Genomic DNA, 23083 nt, shown 5'->3' with positions numbered 1-23083 from the left:
GTATCCCACCTGAGGGAAGGCAAAGCCAAGACTATGCTGTTTGGGCTGCTCCAGATCTAGGGGCTGCACACGTCCACGCAAAGGGCGCCCCCTGTTTTAAGCGGGGAGAGGTCATTGATGTATTAAGCACACCTTTCTGAGACAGCCTGCACCATTGATATTTCACATTATGTATGCATGAGTTTTTTTAATCTATAAAATAATTTATGCACTGCCATTTATATACTGTGATATCAGAGTAAAGCAGAAAAAAGCAGACCATTAAAAACAGTACAAACCACTAAAATGACTAGCCAGTCAAGCAAGCCTCATACAGCTGCAGTGGCATAGTGTGGGTTGCCAGTGCCTGGGGGCATGTGGAGGCAGGGGGTGGCCAACAATCGCCCGGTCTAAAATTTACCATTCATATAGATATTAAAAAACATGGGGGAGAGGACGGAATCCCTGAGGCACCCCACAAGTGAGAGCCCAGGGGTCTGAACACTCAATCCCCAACACCACTTTCTGGACAGGGCCCAGGAGAAAGGAGCAGAACCACTGTATAACAGTGCCCCCAGCTCCCAGCCCCCCTGAACGGTCCAGAAGGATGTTATGGTCGATGGTGTCAAAGGCCACTGAGAGATCCAGCAGAACTAGGAAACAGCTCTCACCTTTGTCCCTAGCCCGCTAGAGATCATCAACCAGCGCGACCAAGGCAGTTTCAGTCCTATGGTGAGGCCTGAATCCCGATTGGAAGGGATCCAAATGGTCCGCTTCCTCCAGGCATGCTTGGAGTTGTTCAGCAACCACCCGCTCAATCACCTTGCCCAAGAATGGTAGATTTGAGACTGGGCGATAGTTGGCCAAATTGGCTGGGTCTAATTTTTTTTTAAAAAAAAATATTTTTTATTGATTTTTTAAACACATAACAACAACACACAAACAGAACAGAAAAAAACAAACAAAACAAATACATACAAAATATTTAAATCATAATATTATTTTCATACACCTTCTTTCCTTCGACTTCCCCATACCTCCCTTTCGCTGCATCCTTGTTTTACAGTTCTTTAGCAACCCATTAGTCAGTTTATCTGCTAGTTCCCTTCCATTAATTTTCCTTAAACTTCTTAGTTACAGCTGTAATTCTCTGGTTCTTACCCCTTGACATCTTAACACTCCTCAATTTTACAACAATTTTTAAGATATATTTTAAATTTCTTCCAGTCCTCTTCCACTGTCTCTTTCCCCTGGTCGCGGATTCTGCCGGTCATCTCTGCCAATCCCATAAAGTCTGTCACCTTTGTCTGCCATTCTTCCAGAGTAGGTAGCTCTTGCATCTTCCAATACTTTGCCAAAAGAATTCTTGCTGCTGTAGTAGCATACATAAAAAAGGTCCTATCCTTCTTTGACACCAGTTGGCCAACCATACCCAAAAGAAAAGCCTCAGGTTTCTTAGGAAAGGTCCACTTAAGGACTTTCTTAATTTCATTATAGATCATTTCCCAAAAGGCTTTAATCTTTGGGCAGGTCCACCAAAGGTGGTAAAAGGTACCTTCAGTCTCATTACATTTCCAACATTTATTATTGGGCAAATGGTAAATTTTTGCAAGCTTGACTGGGGTCATGTACCACCTGTAAATCATTTTCATTATGTTCTCTTTTAAGGCATTACATGCCGTAAACTTAACACCAGTGGGTCTATTTTTTTATTTTTATTTTTTTAAGAAGCGGTTTAATGACAGCCTCTTTCAGCGGGTCTGGGAAGGCTCCCTCACAGAGGGAAGCATTCACCACCCCACGGATCCCATCACCCAGCCCTTCCCAGCTTGCTTTTATCAGCCAGGATGAACAAGGATCAAGAAGACAGGTGGTTGGTTTCACTCATCCAAGCAGCCTGTCCACATCCTTGGAGGTAACAGATTGAAACTGATCCCATATAACATGACTAGACAGGACTCTAGCACTCTCCCGCCCTGGCCCTGCTCCCAAGGTGGAATCTACCTCCTTCCGAATCTGAGAGACTTTATCTGCAAAAAAAACTTTGCAAAAGCATTGCAGGCGATCTTGGGGTCCTTACCAGGCCCCGATGACGACGGTGGTTCCGATAGATTACGAACCACCTGAAAGAATCTCCTGCCGCTGTTTTCTGTAGCTGCAATTGAAGTGGCGAATCACCCTGTGTCACCCTGGGAGCCACCCAGCCCAAATCCACCACCAAAGCAATTTGGAGGCAGGGTTAAGGGGTATAAAAGCTGTATTTTAACATTGTAAACATAAGTTCTCTGATGTGATTCCTCTTGATCTTGTGGAAGTTAGCTTTCAAGTATAACATACTTAAAATTGTAGCCTCATTTTCATTTTCCAGTTTAGGATTCAGTTATGATTTGTACATGGAAAGTACAGTGGTGCCCCGCAAGACGAATGCCTTGCAAGACGGAAAACCCGCTAGACGAAAGGGTTTTCCGTTTTGGAGGTGCTTCACAAAACGAATTTCCTATGGGCTTGCTTCGCAAGACGAAAATGTCTTGTGAGTTCCTGCGGGGGTTTTTCCTTCCCCCCCCCTTTTCCCAAGCCGCTAAGCCGCTTATCAGCTGATCCGCTAAGCCCGCTAAGCCACTAATAGCGCTAAGCCACTAAGCCGCTAATGGGCTTGCTTCACAAGATGAAAAAACCGCAAGACGAAGAGACTTGCGGAATGGATTCTTTTCATCTTGCGAGGCACCACTGTACAGTTCCTTCAAGAAATCACAAGGGACTTCTGGAACTAGCAGATCTATGAAATACGAATGCATTTGTGTGTCTCTGGGGCATCCACTGAGGGCTCATTTTAGTTCATTTAGAAATGGGGGTCTATGTATTTTTACAAAAAAAAATGTAAGCGTTTTGCTCTTCAGGCATCCTGAGTACAGCCTCCTTAGTTCAATGGGCACCAAGGGCTCCAGGTTGGGAAAGGATACTCTAAAATGTTTCCACAGTGCACTCAGCTCAAATGCAGAACCCACAAGTTGTATTCCATGAATGAATACATGCTTTATTCCATGAATGAATAAAGCAGACCCAGCAGAATTAATATTATTAATTAATTAATGACAGATGACCATGCAAAGAACATCAGCTGTGCAACACAGTTTAATCACCTGCTGAAAAGGCTTATGCCGACAATTAAGAACACATCTTTCCACAATAGTTTTCCACAATAGTTGCCTGATTTCTAGTTTTAACATATTTAAAACTTTTTTATTATATGATTTTATATATAATCTTTGTAAACTGCTCTGGTTTTTCATTTTGTTTTTAACTGATGAATGGTATATAAATGTTTTTTAGAAATAAATAAAACAAATTGGTTTTGATGACAGCTTATTCAGACAATAAACAGTTTTAAAAGATGTACCTTCATGAAAGTATATTCTGAAAGCATGACCCCCCCCCCCCAACTGCCATATGCCTCCAACGATAGGAAGCCAGAAAGGCCCAGCAGGGTAAAATTCATGTGAAAAGAGCCATTTCTGAAAGTGCAGAATCAGAGTAATCAAAGATCCCATTTCCCACAACATTCCTCCGGCCTTCTCTTTCTCTCTCTTAGAATTTTTCTTGAATGTTCTCTCCCTAATGCTGTTTTGCTTTCTTGAAAGAAGCTGCCACCTGCCCCCTGCAGGTTTTCCTGCTAACACCCTTTTATACATGCCACTTATGAAGGCCATATCTTTAGAGATGCCTTCTGACACTTTATTCAAGTAGCCCAGAAATGCGGTCCTCCAGGCATGGATTACTATACAGCAGTCAACATGGTTGATCCTGATATGTGTCCCTCAAATAATTGAGAGAAATTTGAAATCAAAGTTCACTATAGGCAAACTCTGAGGTTACCTGGGCATTGTGTATGGAGGGCTGCCCAGATGACAGCCTCGCTGGTGTGGTCCAAAGGAAAGCAGAGCCATACATTTGGCACCAGCTTGGCTGCAGGAGTTGCCAGAGATAGGAGTACAAGGTGCCATCCAACCATCTTAGCAACTCCACTCTGGATTTGTGTAGATTTTATACCTTAGCCTTGGAGGAAGGCACCCTTGGCAAATCCACACCGTGATCAGCTCCTGTCTGGAAACCTCTGTCCCTACTGTGGAAGGACGTGTGGATCCACAATTGGCCTCCACAGTCACTTACGGACTCATTGTTAAAACCGTGTTTATGGAAGACAATCTTACTCAGCGATGAGTGATCGTCAAAGAAGAAAGAAGAAGATTCCTTAGCCTTTTCTTCTGAAGATATCCCGCAAGGCAGTGGAGGTTTAGCGTCAGAGTTATTTCTCCTAGGTGGGCTACCTTCCCTCATTGACAAGCCCCATCTGCCACTCACTTCCCTCTACAGCATCTGCAGAAACTGCCTTCAGGACCATTGGACCCACTCTTGGTCTCATTCGCTCAATCTGCCAGAGTTTGCCTTCGCATGCTGGGGAAGTCCCTAACTCACTAAGAATTTGAGACTCATCAGCTCCCTCACCTGGTTGTGCCATCCAGTCAAAGCTGTTTCCAGAGGTGTGGCTGCTGACAGCTTCTAGGAGCTTCTAGGAGCTACAGGTGAGAGCTGATTGCAGGGTGGGAACCAAAACTACCCCCGAAGGAGCATGTGTGTTCCCCACCAAAGGTACAACCTTTCCCCTCACACCTCATACACCTTAAGGGTATAGATGCAATTATTTGGGACTATGGGGTGGTGATACAGAGACTGAAATGGAGTGAAGGAAGACTATCAGGGCCTGACCAAGATGTCTTTAGGTGACCCCACATTTAAACTCTTCCCTGGTCTCCTTGCTGGCCCTAGTAGGACCAACTTGGCCAGTTAAGCCTGGTATCATTTGATATTTACTGACTGGGGTGATTTTTTCTCCCCAGAATGACCCCTGAATTTTTGAATTTTATTAACATTGATGCTGCATTTATGCTGTACTGTATTTTATGCTGTTTTTAAGTTGCATTTTAATCAATGTTTTATATTTGCTGTTAGCCGCCCTGAGCCTGGTTTTTAAACCGGGAAGGGCAGGGTATAAATAAAAAAAAATTATTATTATTATCTAAATAAGTAAGTGTGGATAAGCCCTGACTCTGAAACCTGGCAAGACTGAGGCTCTGTGAGCAGGTGCTTCCTGAAAGTAGGTGGTCCAGATAATTGCTCCATTGCCTTCTTTGCATGGTGTTGTACTACCCTTGAAATAGCAGGTTCATAGTCTAGAGGTGCTCCTCGATCCATCTTCATTGCTAAATGCACAGGTTACATCTGTTGTTGTTGTTGTTGTTGTTGTTGTTGTTGTTGTTGTTGTTATACCCTGCCCATATGACTGGGCAGCTTCCAACATATATAAAAGCACAATAAAACATTACAGATTAAAAAACTGCCCTATACAGGACTGCCTTCAGATGTCTTCTAAAGGTTACACAGTGGTATCTCGGGTTACATACGCTTCAGGTTACAGATTCCGCTAACCCAGAAATCTTACCTCGGGTTAAGAACTTTGCTTCAGGATGAGAACAGAAATCGTGCAGCAGTGGCGCAGTGGGAGCAGGAGGACCCATTAGCTAAAGTGGTGCTTCAGGGTAAAAACAGACCTCCAGAATTAATTAAGTTCTTAACCCGAGGTACCACTTTAGCTAATGGGTCCACCTGCTGCCACTGCGCCACTGCTGCACGATTTCTGTTCTCATCCTGAAGCAAATCATCTCCTTGACATCTGAAGGCAGGGCATTCCACAGGGCGGGCGCCACTACCGAGAAGGCCATCTGCCTGTTTCCCTGTAGTTTCACTTCCAACAGTGAGGGAACCACAAGAAGGCCCTTGGAGCTGGACCTCAGTGTCCAGGCTAAACAATGTGGGTGGATATGCTCATTCAGTGGCTAGGAGTGCTTTTTACCAGCTGGACCAGGACAGCCTGACCACTGTAATGGGGTGGGGGGAGCTGGCTGAAGAAGGGATGAGTGGTTTTGTTTTGTTGTTCTGTGTCCTGTTTAAAACACACCCAATCAGGCTGCAATCCTACAAACTTATCAGGAACAAAATTAAAAATTCCTTCTAGTAGCACCTTAGAGACCAGCTAAGTTTTTTATTGGTATGAGCTTTCCTGTGCATGCACACTCCTGGTGTGTCTGAAGAAGTATGCATGCACACAAAAGCTCATACCAATAACAAACTTAGTTGGTCTCTCAGGTGCTACTGGAAGGAAGTTTTTTATTTTGTTTCAACTACGGCAGACCAACACAGCTACCTACCTGTATCTAGACTTATCAGGAAGTAAACCTACTTATTGGGGCCCGTCCAACTCTACAATACTATGATTATAAGTAGACTTGTGTAAGAACATGCAGTTACAGATAGGTAGCCGTGTTGGTCTGCCATAGTCAAAACAAAAAAAATTCCTTCCAGTAGCACCTTAAAGACCAACTAAGTTAGTTCTTGGTATGAGCTTTCGTGTGCATGCACACTTCTTCAGATACCACAGATGCACACGAAAGCTCATACCAAGAACTAACTTAGTTGGTCTTTAAAGTGCTACTGGAAGGAATTTATTTTGTAAGAACATGCAGTTACTGTGGGACAAAATCACTCCTGCCCACATAACCTTATGCAGTGGTGGCACACGTATGAGGGTGGTGAGGATGGCAATTAAAAATTAGAAGCACATCCTTAATGCGGCTGGTCTCCAAGTGAGTTTACATGGGATTAAACCTTCACCCTGTTAGGAATTGTGTTTAGCACTGGGGCTCAGTTAAGTAACCGAGTTTCAACCCTAGATGGCAGAATCAACCTAGCCTGTAGAATTCCCTATAAAACCGTTTACAGGTGGTGAAAGAGCATATAGTAACTAACAGCACCATCCTAAGCATAATCCAAAATGGACAGATTTGCCCATTTCTACTCATGTTGATAGTGGAGCATGAGGTGTGTGTGTGTGTGTGTGTGTGTGTGTAAGATGCAGCACTCCCCCTCTTTGCTGGCCTTGACGTGGACTCCACTGAGGCAGAAGCCCAGCTTCCATCCATGTGGGTAGTAAGCAATCACTGACAGCTGTCCATCATCCTTGTCATTATGTGATTGAAAAACAAAATGCAATGTAATGTTTCACCCTGAAGAGACAAAAGGAGACACACATTCTGTTCAAACTTGTCAGCAGGCAGAAGTTGATAGCAACCCATTCTCTCATACATCCAGAAATTAAACTGGAGATAATTTATTCCACCTGAACAAATCCCCTATGGGACAGTTTTACAGTCGTACCTTGGTTCTCGAACGGCTTGGTACTCATATATTTCGACTCCTGAACGCCACAAACTCAGAAGTAAGTGTTCTGGTTCGCAAATGTTTTTCAGAAGCCGAACGTCCGATGTGGCTCCTGCTTGACTGCAGGAATCTCCTGCAGCCAATCGGAAACCACGCCTTGGTTTCGGGAATCGAACGAACTACCGGAACAGATTAAGTTCAAGAACCAAGGTACCACTGTAATTAAGTTCTTCAGTAAATGGGGGGACAGCAGAGGTTGATGCATGTAAGTCCAAGTGCTATAGCATACAACTAGATAAAAGTTCTGTGCTGAGGAAAGCTCTGAAGTGCAGCATTCAAGTTGTCGCTGTTATTTATGATTTATACCCCACCCATCCGGCTGGGTTTCCCCAGAAAAACAACTTTACATTATAAAAATAAGGTGGGTTCTAAAAATATACGCATCTCACGTGTCAAAAACCAGGGTAAAGCCTTTCCTGGGCTAAACCACAATCCCAAGCTTCTGAGGGCAGTGGAACAACCCATTTTTGTGGTTAGTAAACCCAGTTTTGTACTTTGTATACACCAGGTGGCAGCTTGCCTTCTTCAATATTCATCGAGTAAATTATTTGCTCCTTCTTGCTACTCCTGCTATTTTCAAAAGGACTATTTCCAGAAGGAAATAGAAAATTGTGAAGAAGATTTTATGTGTAGGCTAGTACAGGACACCTGTGGTGACCTCATTGCAGCCAGTTTGATCACTTATTTAGTTTCTTATCTGATCCATAGGAGCAGATCAGGTCATCCGTAACATCAACAGCTTTTCCATCAACAGGAAATGAACAAGTTTAAAACCACAATGGCTATGTGTTCATTTCCTGTTTATAGTGTGCCTGCAACCCTTAGAATCTTGTAGCGCTCACAGAGACTGGGGTGGCATATAACAGCTCATCCTTTATCAAATAATACACTCACAGCTCAGAACATAGATCTGATCAAATAGTTTATTCAGCTAATCCCTTGCCGTCTCTGAAACACACAGGAGAACTGCAAGAAATCGGTCCCGGATACTTGTGCACAAGCAAAGAACGAGGAACAATGAATATTTGCTAGGCTGGTAGTAACTCAATAATAATAATAATAATAATAATAATAATAATAATAATAATAATAATAATAATTTATTAATACCCCGCCCATCTGGCTGAGTTTCCCCAACCACTCTTGGCGGCTCCCAATCAAGTATTAAAAACAATACAGCATTAAATATTAAAAACTTCCCTGAACAGGGCTGCCTTCAGATGTCTTTTAAAGATAGGATAGCTACTTATTTCCTTCACATCTGAAGGGAGGGTGTTTCACAGGGTGGGCACCACTACCAAGAAGGCCTTCTGTCTGGTTCCCTGTAACCTTACTTCTCGCAATGAGGTAACCGCCAGAAAGCCCTCGGCGCTGGATCTCAGTGTCCGGGCTGAACGATGGGGGTGGAGACGCTCCTTCAGGTATACAGAACTGAGACCGTTTAGGGCTTTAAAGGTCAGCGCCAACACTTTGAATTGTGCTCGGAAATGTACTGGGAGCCAATGCAGATCTCTCAGAACCGGTGTTATGTGGTCCCGGCGGCCACTCCCAGTCACCAGTCTAGCTGCCACATTTCGGATTAATTGCAGTTTCCGGGTTACCTTCAAAGGTAGCCCCACGTAGAGCGCGTTGCAGTAGTCCAAGCGGGAGATAACTAGCGCATGCACCACTCTGGTGAGACAGTCCATGGGCAGATAGGGTCTTAGCCTGCGTACCAGGTGGAGCTGGTAGACAGCTGCCCTGGACACAGAATTAACCTGCACCTCCATGGACAGCTGTGAGTCCAAAATGACTCCCAGGCTGCGCACCTGGTCCTTCAGGGGCACAGTTATCCCATTCAGGACCAGGGAATCCCCCACACCCACCCGCCCCCTGTCCCCCAAAAACAGTACTTCTGTCTTGTCATGATTCAACCTCAATCTGTTAGCCGCCATCCATCCTCCAACCGCTTTAAGGCACTTACCCAGGACCTTCACCATCTTCACTGGTTCTGATTTAAAGGAGAGGTAGAGCTGGGTGTCATCTGCATACTGATGAACACCCAGCCAAAAATCCCTGATGATCTCTCCCAGCGGCTTCATATAGATGTTAAAAAGCATGGGGGAGAGGACGGAACCCTGAGGCACCCCACAAGGGAGAGCCCAGAGGTCTGAACACTCATCCCTCAACACCACTTTCTGGACACGGCCCAGGAGAAAGGAGCAGAACCACCGTATAACAGTGCCCCCAGCTCCCAGCCCCTCTAGACGGTCCAGAAGGGTGTTATGGTCGATGGTGTCAAAGGCCACTGAGAGATCCAGCAGAACTAGGAAACAGCTTTCACGTGTGTTCCTAGCCCGCCGGAGATCATCAACCAGCGCGACCAAGGCAGTTTCAGTCCCATGGTGAGGCCTGAATCCCGACTGGAAGGGATCCAAATGGTCCACATCCTCCAGGCGTGCTTGGAGTTGTTCAGCAACCACCCACTCAATCACCTTGCCTAAGAATGGTAGATCTGAGACTGGGCGATAGTCGGCCATATTGGCCAGGTCTAAAGATGTTTTTTTTAAGAAGTGCCTGCTACAGACTAATGACTTCCTAAAAATCACTGCAATCCCCCCTCCCCACCCACATGACCTGGGTTGCTGTGCGTAAAAGAAACCTGGTGGGCAAGGATAGGCCCATCTGCCAAGAACAGGCCCATCATCCAACCAGGTCTCTGTCACACATACCAGGTCAAATCCTCCATCCACAATCAGGTCGTGGATGGCAGTGGTTTTATTCATCATTGACCTGGCATTGCACAGCAACACTTTCAGGTCATGTGGGTTTCCCTTGCTGATTCCAGTATCCTTCCAGTCAGGACCGGACCTGGAGGCAGGGATAGTCCTCAAACAACGACTAACCCTGCCTCCTTGGTAATGACATGGTCTGGTCTTAGCGTAACTCCTCCTCCTGCCCGTGATCACTGAGATCGGGTGTCCCAATACATAACCCCCTGTGGAACCTGCCCCAGCATTCTATTGGCTGAGGCCTACTCCCAGGCAGCCCTGACCCTTCCCTTAAAAAGCAAAATACAAACTATATAATAACTTAACAGAATAATAAAAATAGAAGCAAAGCAAGGAACAATAGTGCTAAAATTAAACTACTCCCCACCCTGACTACATACTTATCCAACCCCAAGCCGAAATAAAATTATAAAATTATAAAAAATTATAAAAAAACAACAACCACCATTTAAGGTGCAGCAAATTAAAAGCACTTAAAACATTTAAAGCCATTTTGTCACTTGCTGCAGGGAGCTGCTCAGGCCTCTAAACTGTGGCGGTGAGTGCAGGCCCGCCCCCTAGGCCCAATGGAGTTGGCAGGAGAGGGAGCGGTCTACCCACCAGAGCAGCAGCAGCATCACAGTGGCATCACAGATTGGAGAATCTCAATTGAGCAAGCCAAGGAAGAATGTGAGGATGACGGGTAATGATTAAAGGAGGAGATTGCAGTAGTTGACCAGCCCCCCTAATTATTTATGTGGCTGCAGCGGGGAACAGCGCAGATTTTGTAGGGGCGAGGACGGACCGTCAGCCCTATTATAGGATTCTTATGGACTCCTCTCACTCCTTTTGGCAGCTGGAACCTGAATGCTCTCAGCAGGCTGGTGGAAAAGATGAAGAGCTCAATCTTTGCCATTTGCTCCCCTGGACACACCCGAGCACCTGCAGGAAAATGAAAAAAGAGGAAAGCAGGAACTGAATTATCTGCTATTCCACCTATACTCCAGAGTATTTACCCGGGGCACCAATTTGCTTTGACTCTGAGAAACGAATCTGGGACTCTGGGCCTCATTCCACCTATGAAAGCGTCCTGCAGCAACTCCTCTTTCTACGATTCCCGAGTCCCCCATGCCTCCCTTTCAAGTTTGGGGTGTGGGGATGTCACTGAGAAAGTGGGCTTTATTCCAGGGGCTGCCAAGACCTGGCTCAGCATGAGATCAGGACTGGTTACTTATTTTATTTCAGTAATGTGTTTATTTAAATCTCCCTTTTAAATATTGTTATGGGTTTGCGGGAGGCCAGATCTCCCCTAATTCCTGAGTCTAGTAAAAGTTGCTTTTGTTGCTTCCTCAAACTAAAGACCTCTAAGCAGCTTACAAAAGACAATCTAAAGTGTTCATTAAAAATACCAGTAAAAGCAAACACGGAAAACAAGGTTCATAATGAAGGCAATATAAAGAATCAAACCAGTAATTTTAAAAGAATTATACGTACTAAAATTACATGTTAAAACTGTATGCTAAAAGCTCTATCATTAGCAAGTAGTACTAATAGTAGTATTTAATACTTACCATTGTTTTTATGAATGATACTAGTTATTACTAATAATAATACTTATTATAACTATTTTTATTGGGTTGTATCCAATGCTAGTCCTGAGGCCGCATGTGTGCTTCTATTCTGCCATGATGCACCAATGAAAATGGTAGGAGAGAACTGTTTGTTGGAATAGCACCCCAAATTTTGTGGCTCTATTTTCCATGCTAACAGAGCTGAGAACAGGTTGCTTTCTGGAAACAAATTGAAACGAGCGCTAAACTTCCACTAGATTCTGCTACATCTCCAGAAGTGGCATTTATGTTGTGTGGAAGATCACACAGAATGTGAAAATCATCTGGTAAGAAAACATCAAGAAAATGGAATAAAGTGTTGTCTGAATGCGACAGCTGGGGCTTCTTGCACATACCTGCACCAAATGGCAGAAATGCTTCTCTGTCCACAAACTGCCCGTCCTCGTCCAAAAAATGATTTGGGTTGAATTTTTCAGGTGTTGCCCATTCCTTAGGATCAAGAAGAACAGAACGGAGATCCGGAGCAATCACAGCCCCCTGCAGGGAAAGAAGACTTGTCTCAGGATGCATCTAAACAGAACATTGCACTTTTGCCCTTCAGTTCCCCATTTTCCACCCGCATCTCTCAGTGAGGTCCACCTCCGAGGGCCTTCTGGCAGTTCCCTCCTGCAAGAAGTGAGGTTACAGGGAACCAGGCAGAGGGCATTCTCGGTGGTGACACCTGTCCTGTGGCATACCCTCCCACCAGATGTCAAGGAAATAAACAACTATCTGACTTTTAGAAGACATCTGTAGGCAGCCCTGTTTAGGGAAGTTTTTAATGTTAGATATTTTATTCTGTTTTTAATCTGTTGAGAGCCACCCAGAGTGGCTGGGGAAACCCAGCTAGATGGGCGGGGTATAAACATTTATTATTATTATTATTATTATTATTATTATTATTATTATTATTATTACCACTAATCTTTACATACAAGTTTCATTCTCCTGGAACTGAAGAATTGCATTTTCTTTCTTTAATAAATGATGAATTTTCAGATTTGCACTTTCATGAATTTAAAAGTCTTGAGTGCTGATGGAAGGTGGCAAATTGTGAAGAAGCTCCGCAGAAGCGATCCTGTGCATTTCTGGGGCACTCCCACCAATGTGCCTGTGCAGATCCAGTCTCCCCTGTCATCTCATCCCTCTTCCTCCCAGGAAGCAGGAGCAACTCTGCTGCTGGGAGGCCAGGTGTGCAGCTGCACCTCTGCTAACCAACCGCTCCTGCTGCAGATTACAACTTCCAACAGCCCCTGCCAACATGGATCAATGATGGGGGTCACAGATAATGTGAGTTGTGGTCCACCACATCTGGAGGACACAGCACAAGATGTCCCTGCATGAACTCCCCTCCCTTTTTTTTTGGAAATGGAAGGGGCTACAGTTACTTTCTTCAGAATTTGCACTACAAGGGAATCTCCCTTCCCCCTGGGCTATAGAAATGCAGCTGTTACAATCGTCTGTACCTTTGGAATGTGAAAACCGTGCAAGTTCACGTCCTTCACGGTTTGCCTTGGAACCCCAATTAAAAAGATATATCTTGAACGCTGGATCTCGTGAATCACAGCATTGGTGTAGGGCAGCTTCTTCCGATCTTGATAGCGGATTGAGTGAGATGAACCGAAAACATCTTCCATCTCCTGGTAGACTTTCTCTGAGGAAAATGGTCGAGAATTAAGTTTTGTTTCGGATGAAGCATCTCAAATTAAACAAGTTGAGCAATCATTAAGGGGTATTTGTTCCACAGGAAAGTATCCCACCTAGACCTGCTGGGGCGGAAAACCTAAATAATGATTTTCAGAAGGGTAGCCTCTTGCAGCAAGATCTACCGGGATCTTCCACAGATTTGGAGCATGGTGCTGTCAGTATGCTGGTGACACACAGCTCTGTATCTCAATTCCATCTGAATCAAGAGAGGCTTTGAAGGTGTTGGCCCAGAAGTAGTAATGGGCTGGATGGGGGCCAACCTGAGAGAAATTCAGGTCCAGGATCAAGAGGTCAAAATGGCCTCTTGCTGCCATTGCACAGTTCCCTCTCACCTTGAATATCTGGATGTGTCGCCATGAGGAGCAGTGCCCATTGCAGAGTGGTAGCAGTTGTCTCTGTTCCAGCAATAAAGAGGTCAAAAATACACTGAGCTAGGTTGTCCTCATTGTAGGTAGAGTAGGGGTCATCCTTGTTCTGTTGTAAGCAATAGCGGAGGTTAGATTCAGTTCACAGTGACTCACAGGCCCCAGCCAGCTAAACTAAGACCAGTGGATCTTATGCCAGTATAAGACCTGGAAAATGGGCCTTCCATATAATATACAAGTATTAATAAAAATTGCAGGCAGCGAAGTGCCTCTTTAAATGAGGGGGTACCTTTCCTGAGATTATGCCTGCTGCGACACAGGTGTGCTAAATCAGAAAAGTATACTTTTTGCTTCAAAACTATTGTTTTTTGTATTTGTGTACGTAAATTTTATTAATTAATCAACATAAGTGCATACAGTTAGTCGACTAAGACTTACCTCTATCAGGAACTGAGGAAGTTCCAGCTGTCTAGTGAGCAGAGGTCAAACAGTGACTGCCACAAGGAAGACCCAGGAAGAGTAGAGGAATTACCACCTGAGTAATCTGATTCCTGCCACTATCGGAACACCATGCTATTTCTCTTCTTGATACTAGACCTGAATGTGAGGGTGTTTCCAGGTGACCTGCTCCTTGAGCATTCATCCTGATTTGTTTGTGAGGAGGTTAGATACTGTTGCATCGAAGCAATTGTTACCCCGCACTTCCAAGTGCAATTCCCTGTCACTTTCTGTATCTTGGGGGTGTGGAGTGGAGTAGATCATTGTTCAAAACCTCCAACAATCCTCTATAATCGTGCACCCTAAATTTGCTTGTATGCATTTGAATCCCATCCAAAAAAAACAACAACAATGACAGTCTGGAAGGAAAACCCCATTCTTATTGTGAGAATCTAGTCCAACCCTCTGCAATGCAGGAATCTCTGCACATAGGTAAGCTATGGAACTCCCTCTCACAGGAGGGAGCAATTGCCATCAACCTAGATGGCTTTAGTAGCGTTTTACCTTTTTGCAATCCTACTGGGAAATGATATATAATGAATTGAAGAAAATGTTGAAAATAACTTTTTTTAAAAAAAACAAAAAAACCAGAAGCCTTTTTGTTAGGTATTTTAGGTCAAGACATACCAAAGAAAATGAGGACTTTATTTATGTCTGCCACTACAGCAGGAAGAATGTTGATTGCGCAAAATTGGAAGACTGGAGAAATACCAACTAAAGAACAACGGCAAGAGAAGATGGTGAACTATGCAGAACTGGCAAAAATGACAGGTAGACTAAGAGAAAAAGACTTTGAAAAAGATTGGGAACCACTCATATTATATTTGCAGAAACAAAGAAGGTCAATAGACTTGATGGCAGGATTTAAATAAACATTCACATTATTAGCATTAGAAAATGATTGGAAAAATAGTGAAAGATGATGGTGTATTTACTGTTATTTTTATGTCTTTAGGCTTGAAGTTATGTTATTAATAACTTTTTTCTGTTAAGAGATATCAAAATGGGTGAAAATAGAAACAAACCAGAAGCGGAAGTTGGGGGAAGCCTTGGAGGGGAGGGAGGGAGGGAGGAATATATTGTAAATGTTAAGAATTTGAGGTGTGTGTAATGAATAAAACAGCAACAACAAAAACCAACCTAGATGGCTTTAAAAGAGCGCTATGAACAGCTACTAGCCAGGATGTCTATGCTGTTCCTCCATGGTCAGAGGCAGCAACGCTTCTGGTTCGCAGTTGCTGGAGACCGCAGGAGGGGAGAGTTTCTCTTGTGCTTGAATCCTGCTTGCTAGTTTCCACAGGCATCCTATTGGCCACTGTGAAAACAGGATGTTGGACTAGACGGGCCATTGGCCAGATCCAGAAGCTCTTATTATGTTCCTATACCAGGCTTCCTCAACCTCGGCCCTCCAGATGTTTTGGGCCTGCAACTCCCATGATAATAAAATAATAATAATAATTTTTTATTTATATCCCGCCCTCCCCAGCCGAAGCCGGGCTCAGAGCAGCTAACAACAGTAAAAGTACCACAGTTTACATAAAATGACTAATAAGGGCAGGGGGGATTCCCAGCGGTCCCGCAGATGTTATTGTTCGATCGTAACAGAGAATGCAACGATTCATTGAAGAAGAAGCATTCGCCCACAAAGCAGTTCCTTACCCTCTCCATATGAGATAGATAGAAATCAATGAAGTCTATTGGCTCATGCACAGTCTGGTCTTCCTTGTGCTTCGCTATCTCATTCTTTGCAAATGAAACGACCATCTCAATGGAGGACAATGCGGTCTTGTGAGGCCCCGGGAGAAATTTCATGACAAACGGGAGAATTTCGTAGAGCTACAAGGAAAGAAAAGGCAAATCCTATCAGCAACACAACCCACAAGTCAACTCCAACCTCATGCTTATATCTGAAGGAGCGTCTCCACCCCCATCGTTCTACCCAGACACTGAGGTCCAGCACCGAGGGCCTTCTGGCGGTTCCCTCACTGCGAGAAGCCAAGTTACAGGGGAACCAGGCAGAGGGCCTTCTCGGTAGTGGCGCCTTCCCTGTGGAACGCCCTCCCACCAGATGTCAAAGAGAACAACAACTACCAGACTTTTAGAAGACCTCTGAAGGCAGCCCTGTTTAGGGAAGCTTTTAATGTTTGATGTACTACAGTATTATAATATTTTTTGGAAGCCCAGCCAGATGGGCGGGGTATAAATAAATGATATAGACTACACCTCCCATCATTCCTGATCATTGGCCATGCTGCCTGGGGCCGATGGGAGTGGTAGTCCACAGCATCTGGAGTTGACATTGCTGGCTATCCCAGTTTGAACTGATGTCTACTGTAGGCAACTGCAGTTCACAGGCCTCCCATCTCATGCTCTCCTCCACCCACCCATCACCAAGCCTGAGCTTCAACCTACTCACGCCATGAAAGAAGCTGCCTCCAAACTGTAAGCTAATCCGAATAGCTTCTATCAGCCTCAGGAATTCTTTATCTTCAACAGAAAATCGGTACCCAAAGGACATGGCGCATATCACGTTGCAGACTGAATTGATGATGTGTAAGGATGGGTCAAATGGCTGCCCTGCAGATGAAATCCTAATGAGATCCAATGCTCATATATATATATATACACACACACACACAAACACACACACACATACATACACACATACACAAACACACTTATTATTCTTTTGCTATTCAAAAGGAGAAATTATGATTGGTTAACAGCTTTTCAAAATCAGTCTTTCTTCTTCCTTTCTTGTGGCAAACCCTCACCGTGATCAGCTCCTGCCCAGAAACCAATATTCCCATTGTGGAAGGACATGTGAATCCAGAATTGGCCTCCACTGTCACTTACGGACTCATTGTTAAAACCGTGTTTATGGAAGACAATCTTACTCAGCGATGAGTGCTCGCCAAAGAAGAAAGAAACCATTAAGAAAGTTCCTTAGTTTAAAAAAACAGTTTGTACACACTTTGCCTACTTAATAAAATCAGGGTGATACAATTGCACAATTCACAGACAATGTAATGTAAACAACAGCAAGTCCTGTCACCTCGGCAATCCATCATCTTCCATCAATTATTATTTACTTATTTTTTACACCAGCAGGATGCAAACTAGGCACTGACTCTGTGCACTGAGGCTGCTAGATATTTGTATTCCCAAGCAATCCCTACTCAGTTTACAGGATGCCAGTGGGCTCTTCTCTCTCAGGTTCCAAAACTGAACTACTCTTCTGCTGTGAGTCTCAGGAAGTTGCCCCAACCCACAGATTGTCTCAGGCAGAGGTGGATAACAAACCAACCTGAGTTAGCCTCATTTTCTTCTATCACATACCCTTTGCACGTGCAAAGATCTCCACAAGCTCAATGGCCGCCTCTTCTATTTGGTGCTCCATGCCTTTCTTCCCCAGACCCAGCTTCCGCATAGTAACCACGCTGAACCGTCTCTGCTGCTTCCAGGTGTGACCATTTGAAAGTACAATACCTAAAACCATCACAGACCAGTGAGAAATTATTGCTTACAAAATTCATATAAAAGCTATTACATCAGCAGCCTAGAAAACACCAGTGCAGTCCATGCCTAGGCATTAAAGAACCTAAGAACAGGAAGACTGGTGCAGAATCAATTTTTTCGTTGTGGAGTGTTATATCTCTGATGTGGGACACAAGTGAATGTTTCAGAAAATGCATATGAGAAACAAGACCTTCATCATCACTCCCTCTATTACCAAACTCAAGCACTGAGTGCCAACAGGATTGGAGCCAAAATGAGGCCAACAGCAAGGAGGTATCAGCATGCCCAGTGGGGTCCTAAGCTTGGCAGAATACCTGGGGCCATCAAGAATCAGAGAAAATTAGCGCATGCGAAAACTACTGTTAAAAGAATTCTTTACATTAGTTTTACTGGTTAGTACTTCTAGCTTCTTCTTTTTTTACACTGCAGTACCAGTTCCATGGTGTGCTCTGGTCCATGGGGTCACGAAGAGTCGGATACGACTAAACGACTAAACAACAACAACACCAGTTCCATTATGGAACCGCGGCTCTTTAACTGATATGCACAGACTGGGAGTGAGTCACTGCCCCAACACTTTGCAGGTACAAACAACATTGAAAGAAGAGAAGAAGAAGATTTTGGATTTGGTATCCTGCTTTATCACCACCCCAAGGAGTCTCAATGCGGCTAACATTCTCCTTTCCCTTCCTCCCCCACAACAAACACTCTGTGAGGTGAGTGGGGCTGAGAGACTTCAAAGAAGTGTGACTAGCCCAAGGTCACCCAGCAGCTGCATGTGGAGGAGCAGGGAAGCGAACCTGGTTCACCAGATTACAAGTCTACCACTCTTAACTGCTACACCAGCGCAAACCATCGTGAATGCACAGGCCCATGCTGCTCCCGTTCCCATCAGTGCATGTCCTGTTACTTCCTGCTGAAATCCTGTAACTTTCCATTCCGCAAATGTTCCGGGCGGAGGGTTGTCCAGCTTTCATTGGATAATGCAGTAACACTGAGAAAGCAGAACAACTAATAAAGCGGTGTGGATTGTCCAGTATAAATCCACCACTATTCTTGCATCAATGACATATTGCAGAAGAAGATGCCCACGGGGAAAAGGTACGTCCCATATGGAAGGGTCCTTTGTTGCCTTCACTGGAGAAAAGGCTAGTAAAACCTCCTACTCAAATCAAGAACTTACCCCTATTTTTCGCTGCACTTTTCACCAACGGAGTTTCTGGGCGGTCAGCAAAATCATCCGAATGGTTGATTAGGCCTTCCTTGACTGCTTTGTAGCCGGACAGTATGACTGCAGGTATAGGCCCAATCCATACAGTCCAAATGTTCCCATATTGCTTTGCCAACTGCCATTCAGATAAAAAAGGAGAGAAGAGATTAGTTATATTCAGGATATTTTGGAAGCTTCAAGTACTGGCTCCTAGGGGCATTTTGATTTGAATCATCCCTCAGGAAATGTTGGAGCCGTAAGGTGTGTGAGAGAGATGAATGCTGCAGGCCAGGGAAGTCTTAGAACTTATAATGTAAGGCCACCCAGCTGGATGTTACTATGCCGGCTGCAGGTTGTGTTTCTTTCGAATCTTTTGTGGTTTCAGTTTTGCAGTGTAAGCCGTCTGGGCTGGGCAAGTGTCACTCGCAATTCAGGGCTCTAGCCAGTCAGCCAATACCACTATTAGGGTGCTTCATAACATTCCACCTTCTAACTGGTTGTCCACCTCCTCCCACCAGCAGGCTGTCCCAAAAAAACTTCTCAACCCTCAATATGACATTTTGGGGTGTGTCCTCCACACAGCCTAATGCATTTTCTAAAGGGTTTTTTGTGCACTTCTGCAAACCCTAGGATTTTCTTGAGCCTGCAGAACCACTGTCCGGTTCATGGGTGGTGCCGTTTTTGGATATATAAGAAGCCATACTTGGGGGGGGGATGTGCTGCAGTGTTAGCTGAAGCTTTTGAAGCAATAATAATAATAATAATAATAATAATAATAATAATAATAATGTATTATTTATACCCCGCCCATCTGGCTGAGTTTCCCCAGCCACTCTGGGCGGCTTCCAACCGAATATTAAAAACAATACAGCATCAGACATTAAAAACTTCCCTAAACAGGGCCGCCTTCACTTGTCTTTTAAAAAGTAAAATAGTTGTTTATTGCCTTGACATCTGCTGGGAGTGCCACTACCGAGAAGGCCCTCTGCTTGGTTCCCTGTAACCTCACTTCTCACAGTGAGGGAACTGCCAGAAGCCCCTCAGATCTGGACCTCAATGTCCGGGCTGGATGATGGGGGTGTAGACGCTCCTTCAGGGATACAGGGCTGTTTAGGGCTTTAAAGGTCAGCACCAACACTTTGAAATGCGCTCGGAAATGTACTGGGAGCCACTGAAGATCTTTCAGGACCGGTGTTATATGGTGTCGGCGGCCACTGCCAGTCACCAGTCTAGCTGCAGTCTCACGTAAAGCACATTGTGGCTGTCACTCCTTGAGGACAGAACACTATAGATGTCTGCCTTGAGACAGTAGCTTTCTAAGAAGGTGACATATCAAATTGAGATGATAAAAGGTATTTCTGCAGTTAGCACATGGCCTTAAATAACTTTTTTGTACCTGCTCAGACAGGCTTCCCTTCAACCACAAGAATCTCACCTACTCCCAAAGAGTCAGGTCTCTCTCTCAAAGGCAAGAGGTTAGTATTTGTTCCACTGAGGTCTCTTTATTTGTTTCCACATCCATCGATGGGTAGAATATCACAAACTTTTATATGAGATAATGAATATGGCCATTCACCCAGTTATTTCACAATCGGTTAATTTTTATTTAAAAAAAAGAAAAAAGATAATTTTCGTTGGCAATGTGACCATGCAGAAGAGAATTCTTGACTAATTGGCTGGAATTACTGGAAAAAAACCCTGAAAAAGTAATTGGATTCAGAACTGCGTAACTAAATTTCTGATAGAATACACACTAACCTTTAATATGATCAGTAGTTTTGTTGGAGAGAATACCAAAAATATATTGTTTCAAGGATTTCTTCTGCATATAAATTCTTAAAAGACCCATAGATCAAGCGTTCCCAGATATAATCCATGGCCACCAAGAGTCCACAAGCTGCATTAATATGCTCCACAGCATGTCTGTGGATTTGAATATTCATTTTGATTTCTTATTGTATTTGTATTCCTTCTTTTATTTCTTACACTGTGCATTTTATTGCATTACATTTTTACACTTATGGAACTAAAATTGTAATACATTAAAATTCAATATGTAAGAAATAAAAGAAGCAACAACAAGAAAAACAATTTAAACAATGCAGCACCTAACACAGCACATTGCAATTGCCACAGCAGGCAGAAAAATCTGCCAAGACCGTTCAAGCCCTAGATTTCACAGGTGAATAATTACCTACACTTCTCAAATAAAGGAAATAATTTGCAATGCCTTTTCGTTCTTCCTGTTTTTCAGCTGACAAAGTATTTTGAAAGAAGTACCTTCATGAAAGTATCCAGGGAGAGCATAACCCCAAACCGCCACAAGCCTCCGATGATGGGAAGTCGAAGGGGTCCAGGGGGGTAGCGCTTGCGGGACCAGGGCAGTTTCATCAAGCGCAGAATCTTACGCAGAACCAGAGTAATCAGAGATTCCGATGCTCGCCCCATGGTCCGGTCTTCCTTTATTCCAGGCAGAGCCCGGTGAGAGGAATCCCCTTTTTCTGAGGGCATTTTGCGTTCATCAGAGACATCGCCACCTCTCTCATTTTCCTGGCCGGCACCTATTTATGTACTCCACTTTTGAAAGACAAACTGGACTCATCTGACTCTCTAACTAACTAGCATTTATTATAATTATCTATTTATAGCACACCTTCATGACTGTAACTCTTATCAAGATGGCTAATTGTTTTATCCCCATTATATTATAGTCTGGGTTTCCATTGCAGTGAATCAAATGTTTCTGTCCTGTGACAGCCTTTGGGTCTTGGTTTTGTTTTCCAGTCATTCTTGCTAGCCTCCTTTCCTCTACTGTTCTGTTACGGATTCTGTTACGTCAATAGTTATTTTTATAGTATTTGTTCATTTTATACGAATTTTGTTTTCGCTTCTCTTCTTGTAAACAGAAAACTGGGATATCAGGGTTGTATTTAACTAACTCTTAAGTAGGGTGAGCTGCTTGTCCCATATTAAACCTAGGTCTTGCATATTTTGTTATTATTATTATTGTTTCTGTGACAATTGCTTCTCCTGTCTACTTCCCTGTTTCCAATAGCTCTATGGCTCAGGCAAGTTTATCCCAGCATAAACATGCTGTCACAAAGATGAGCAAATTATCCATTTCATTTTCTCATTTTTCCATTCTTCAGTTCAGTCCCCCAAATTTCTGCCTCTGTTCTTTCTTGAAAAAAATTAAATAATAATAATAATAATAATAATAATAATAATAATAATAATAATAACAACAACAATAACATAATAATAATTTATTATTTAACTATGGCAAGTTCTGGTAGTGCCTGTTCACCTCATCTGTCTCCTTAGAAATCTCTATGCGGGACAAGAAGCTACAGTTAGAACTGGATATGAAATAACTGATTGGTTCAAAATTGGGAAAGGAGTACGGCAAGGCTGTATATTGTCTCCCTGCTTATTTAACTTATATGCAGAATTCATCATGCGAAAGGCTGGGCTGGATGAAACCCAAGCCAGAATTAAGATTGCCGGAAGAAATGTCAACAACCTCAAATATGCAGATGACACAACCTTGATGGCAGAAAGTGAGGAGGAATTAAAGAACCTTTTATAGACGGTGAAAGAGGAGAGCGCAAAATATGGTCTGAAGCTCAGCATCAAAAAAACGAAGATCATGGCCACTGGGCCCATCACCTCCTGGCAAATAGAAGGGGAAGAAATGGGAGCAGTGAGAGATTTTACTTTCTTGGGCTCCATGATCACTGCAGATGGTGACAGCAGTCACAAAATTAAAAGACGCCTGCTCCTTGAGAGAAAGGCGATGGCAAACCTAGACAGCATCTTAAAAAGCAGAGACATCACCTTGCCAACAAAGGTCCGAATCGTTAAAGCCATGGTTTTCCCAGTAGTGATGTATGGAAGTGAGAGCTGGACCATAAAGAAGTCTGATCGTCGAAGAATTGATGCTTTTGAATTATGGTGCTGAAGGAAACTCTTGAGAGTCCCATGGACTGCAAGAAGATCAAACGCATCCATTCTTAAGGAAATTAGCCCTGAGTGCTCACTGGAAGGACAGATCGTGAAGCTGAGGCTCCAATACTTTGGCCACCTCATGAGAAGAGAAGACTCCCTGGAAAA

The 23083-nt window shown here is 43.8% G+C and overlaps 1 protein-coding gene across 1 annotated transcript; it reads right to left on the bottom strand.

The window, feature by feature from the left end:
• Positions 1-10671: 10671 nt before the first annotated feature.
• LOC309369800 (cytochrome P450 2J2-like) lies at positions 10672-21513 on the bottom strand. The gene is made up of 9 exons (XM_081911124.1): positions 21251-21513; positions 18944-19106; positions 17581-17730; positions 16658-16818; positions 15901-16077; positions 13711-13852; positions 13138-13325; positions 12028-12169; positions 10672-11003 (listed from the first exon to the last, which is right to left on the bottom strand). Exons 1-9 carry the CDS (start codon positions 21479-21481, stop codon positions 10807-10809), a joined length of 1551 nt encoding a protein of 516 aa, XP_081767250.1. The 5' UTR covers positions 21482-21513; the 3' UTR covers positions 10672-10806.
• Between the last annotated feature and the right edge of the window lie 1570 nt (positions 21514-23083).

Source organism: Podarcis melisellensis (assembly GCF_964234715.1).
Source record: "Podarcis melisellensis genome assembly, chromosome: 5".
NCBI lineage: Eukaryota > Metazoa > Chordata > Lepidosauria > Squamata > Lacertidae > Podarcis > Podarcis melisellensis.
This window is presented reverse-complemented; position numbering and strand designations above follow the sequence as displayed.

Bases quoted from the DNA above. Each gene is read 5' to 3' on its own strand.
- LOC309369800 (XM_081911124.1), bottom strand. From the start codon at position 21,481: ATGCCCTCAGAAAAAGGGGATTCCTCTCACCGGGCTCTGCCTGGAATA. The intron at 17,731-18,943 runs GTAAGTTCTTGA...TGATGGTTTTAG, and splicing joins AAGTGCAGCGAAAAATAGGG to GTATTGTACTTTCAAATGGT. The intron at 12,170-13,137 runs GTACAGACGATT...CTTTCCCTGCAG, and splicing joins ACGGTTTTCACATTCCAAAG to GGGGCTGTGATTGCTCCGGA.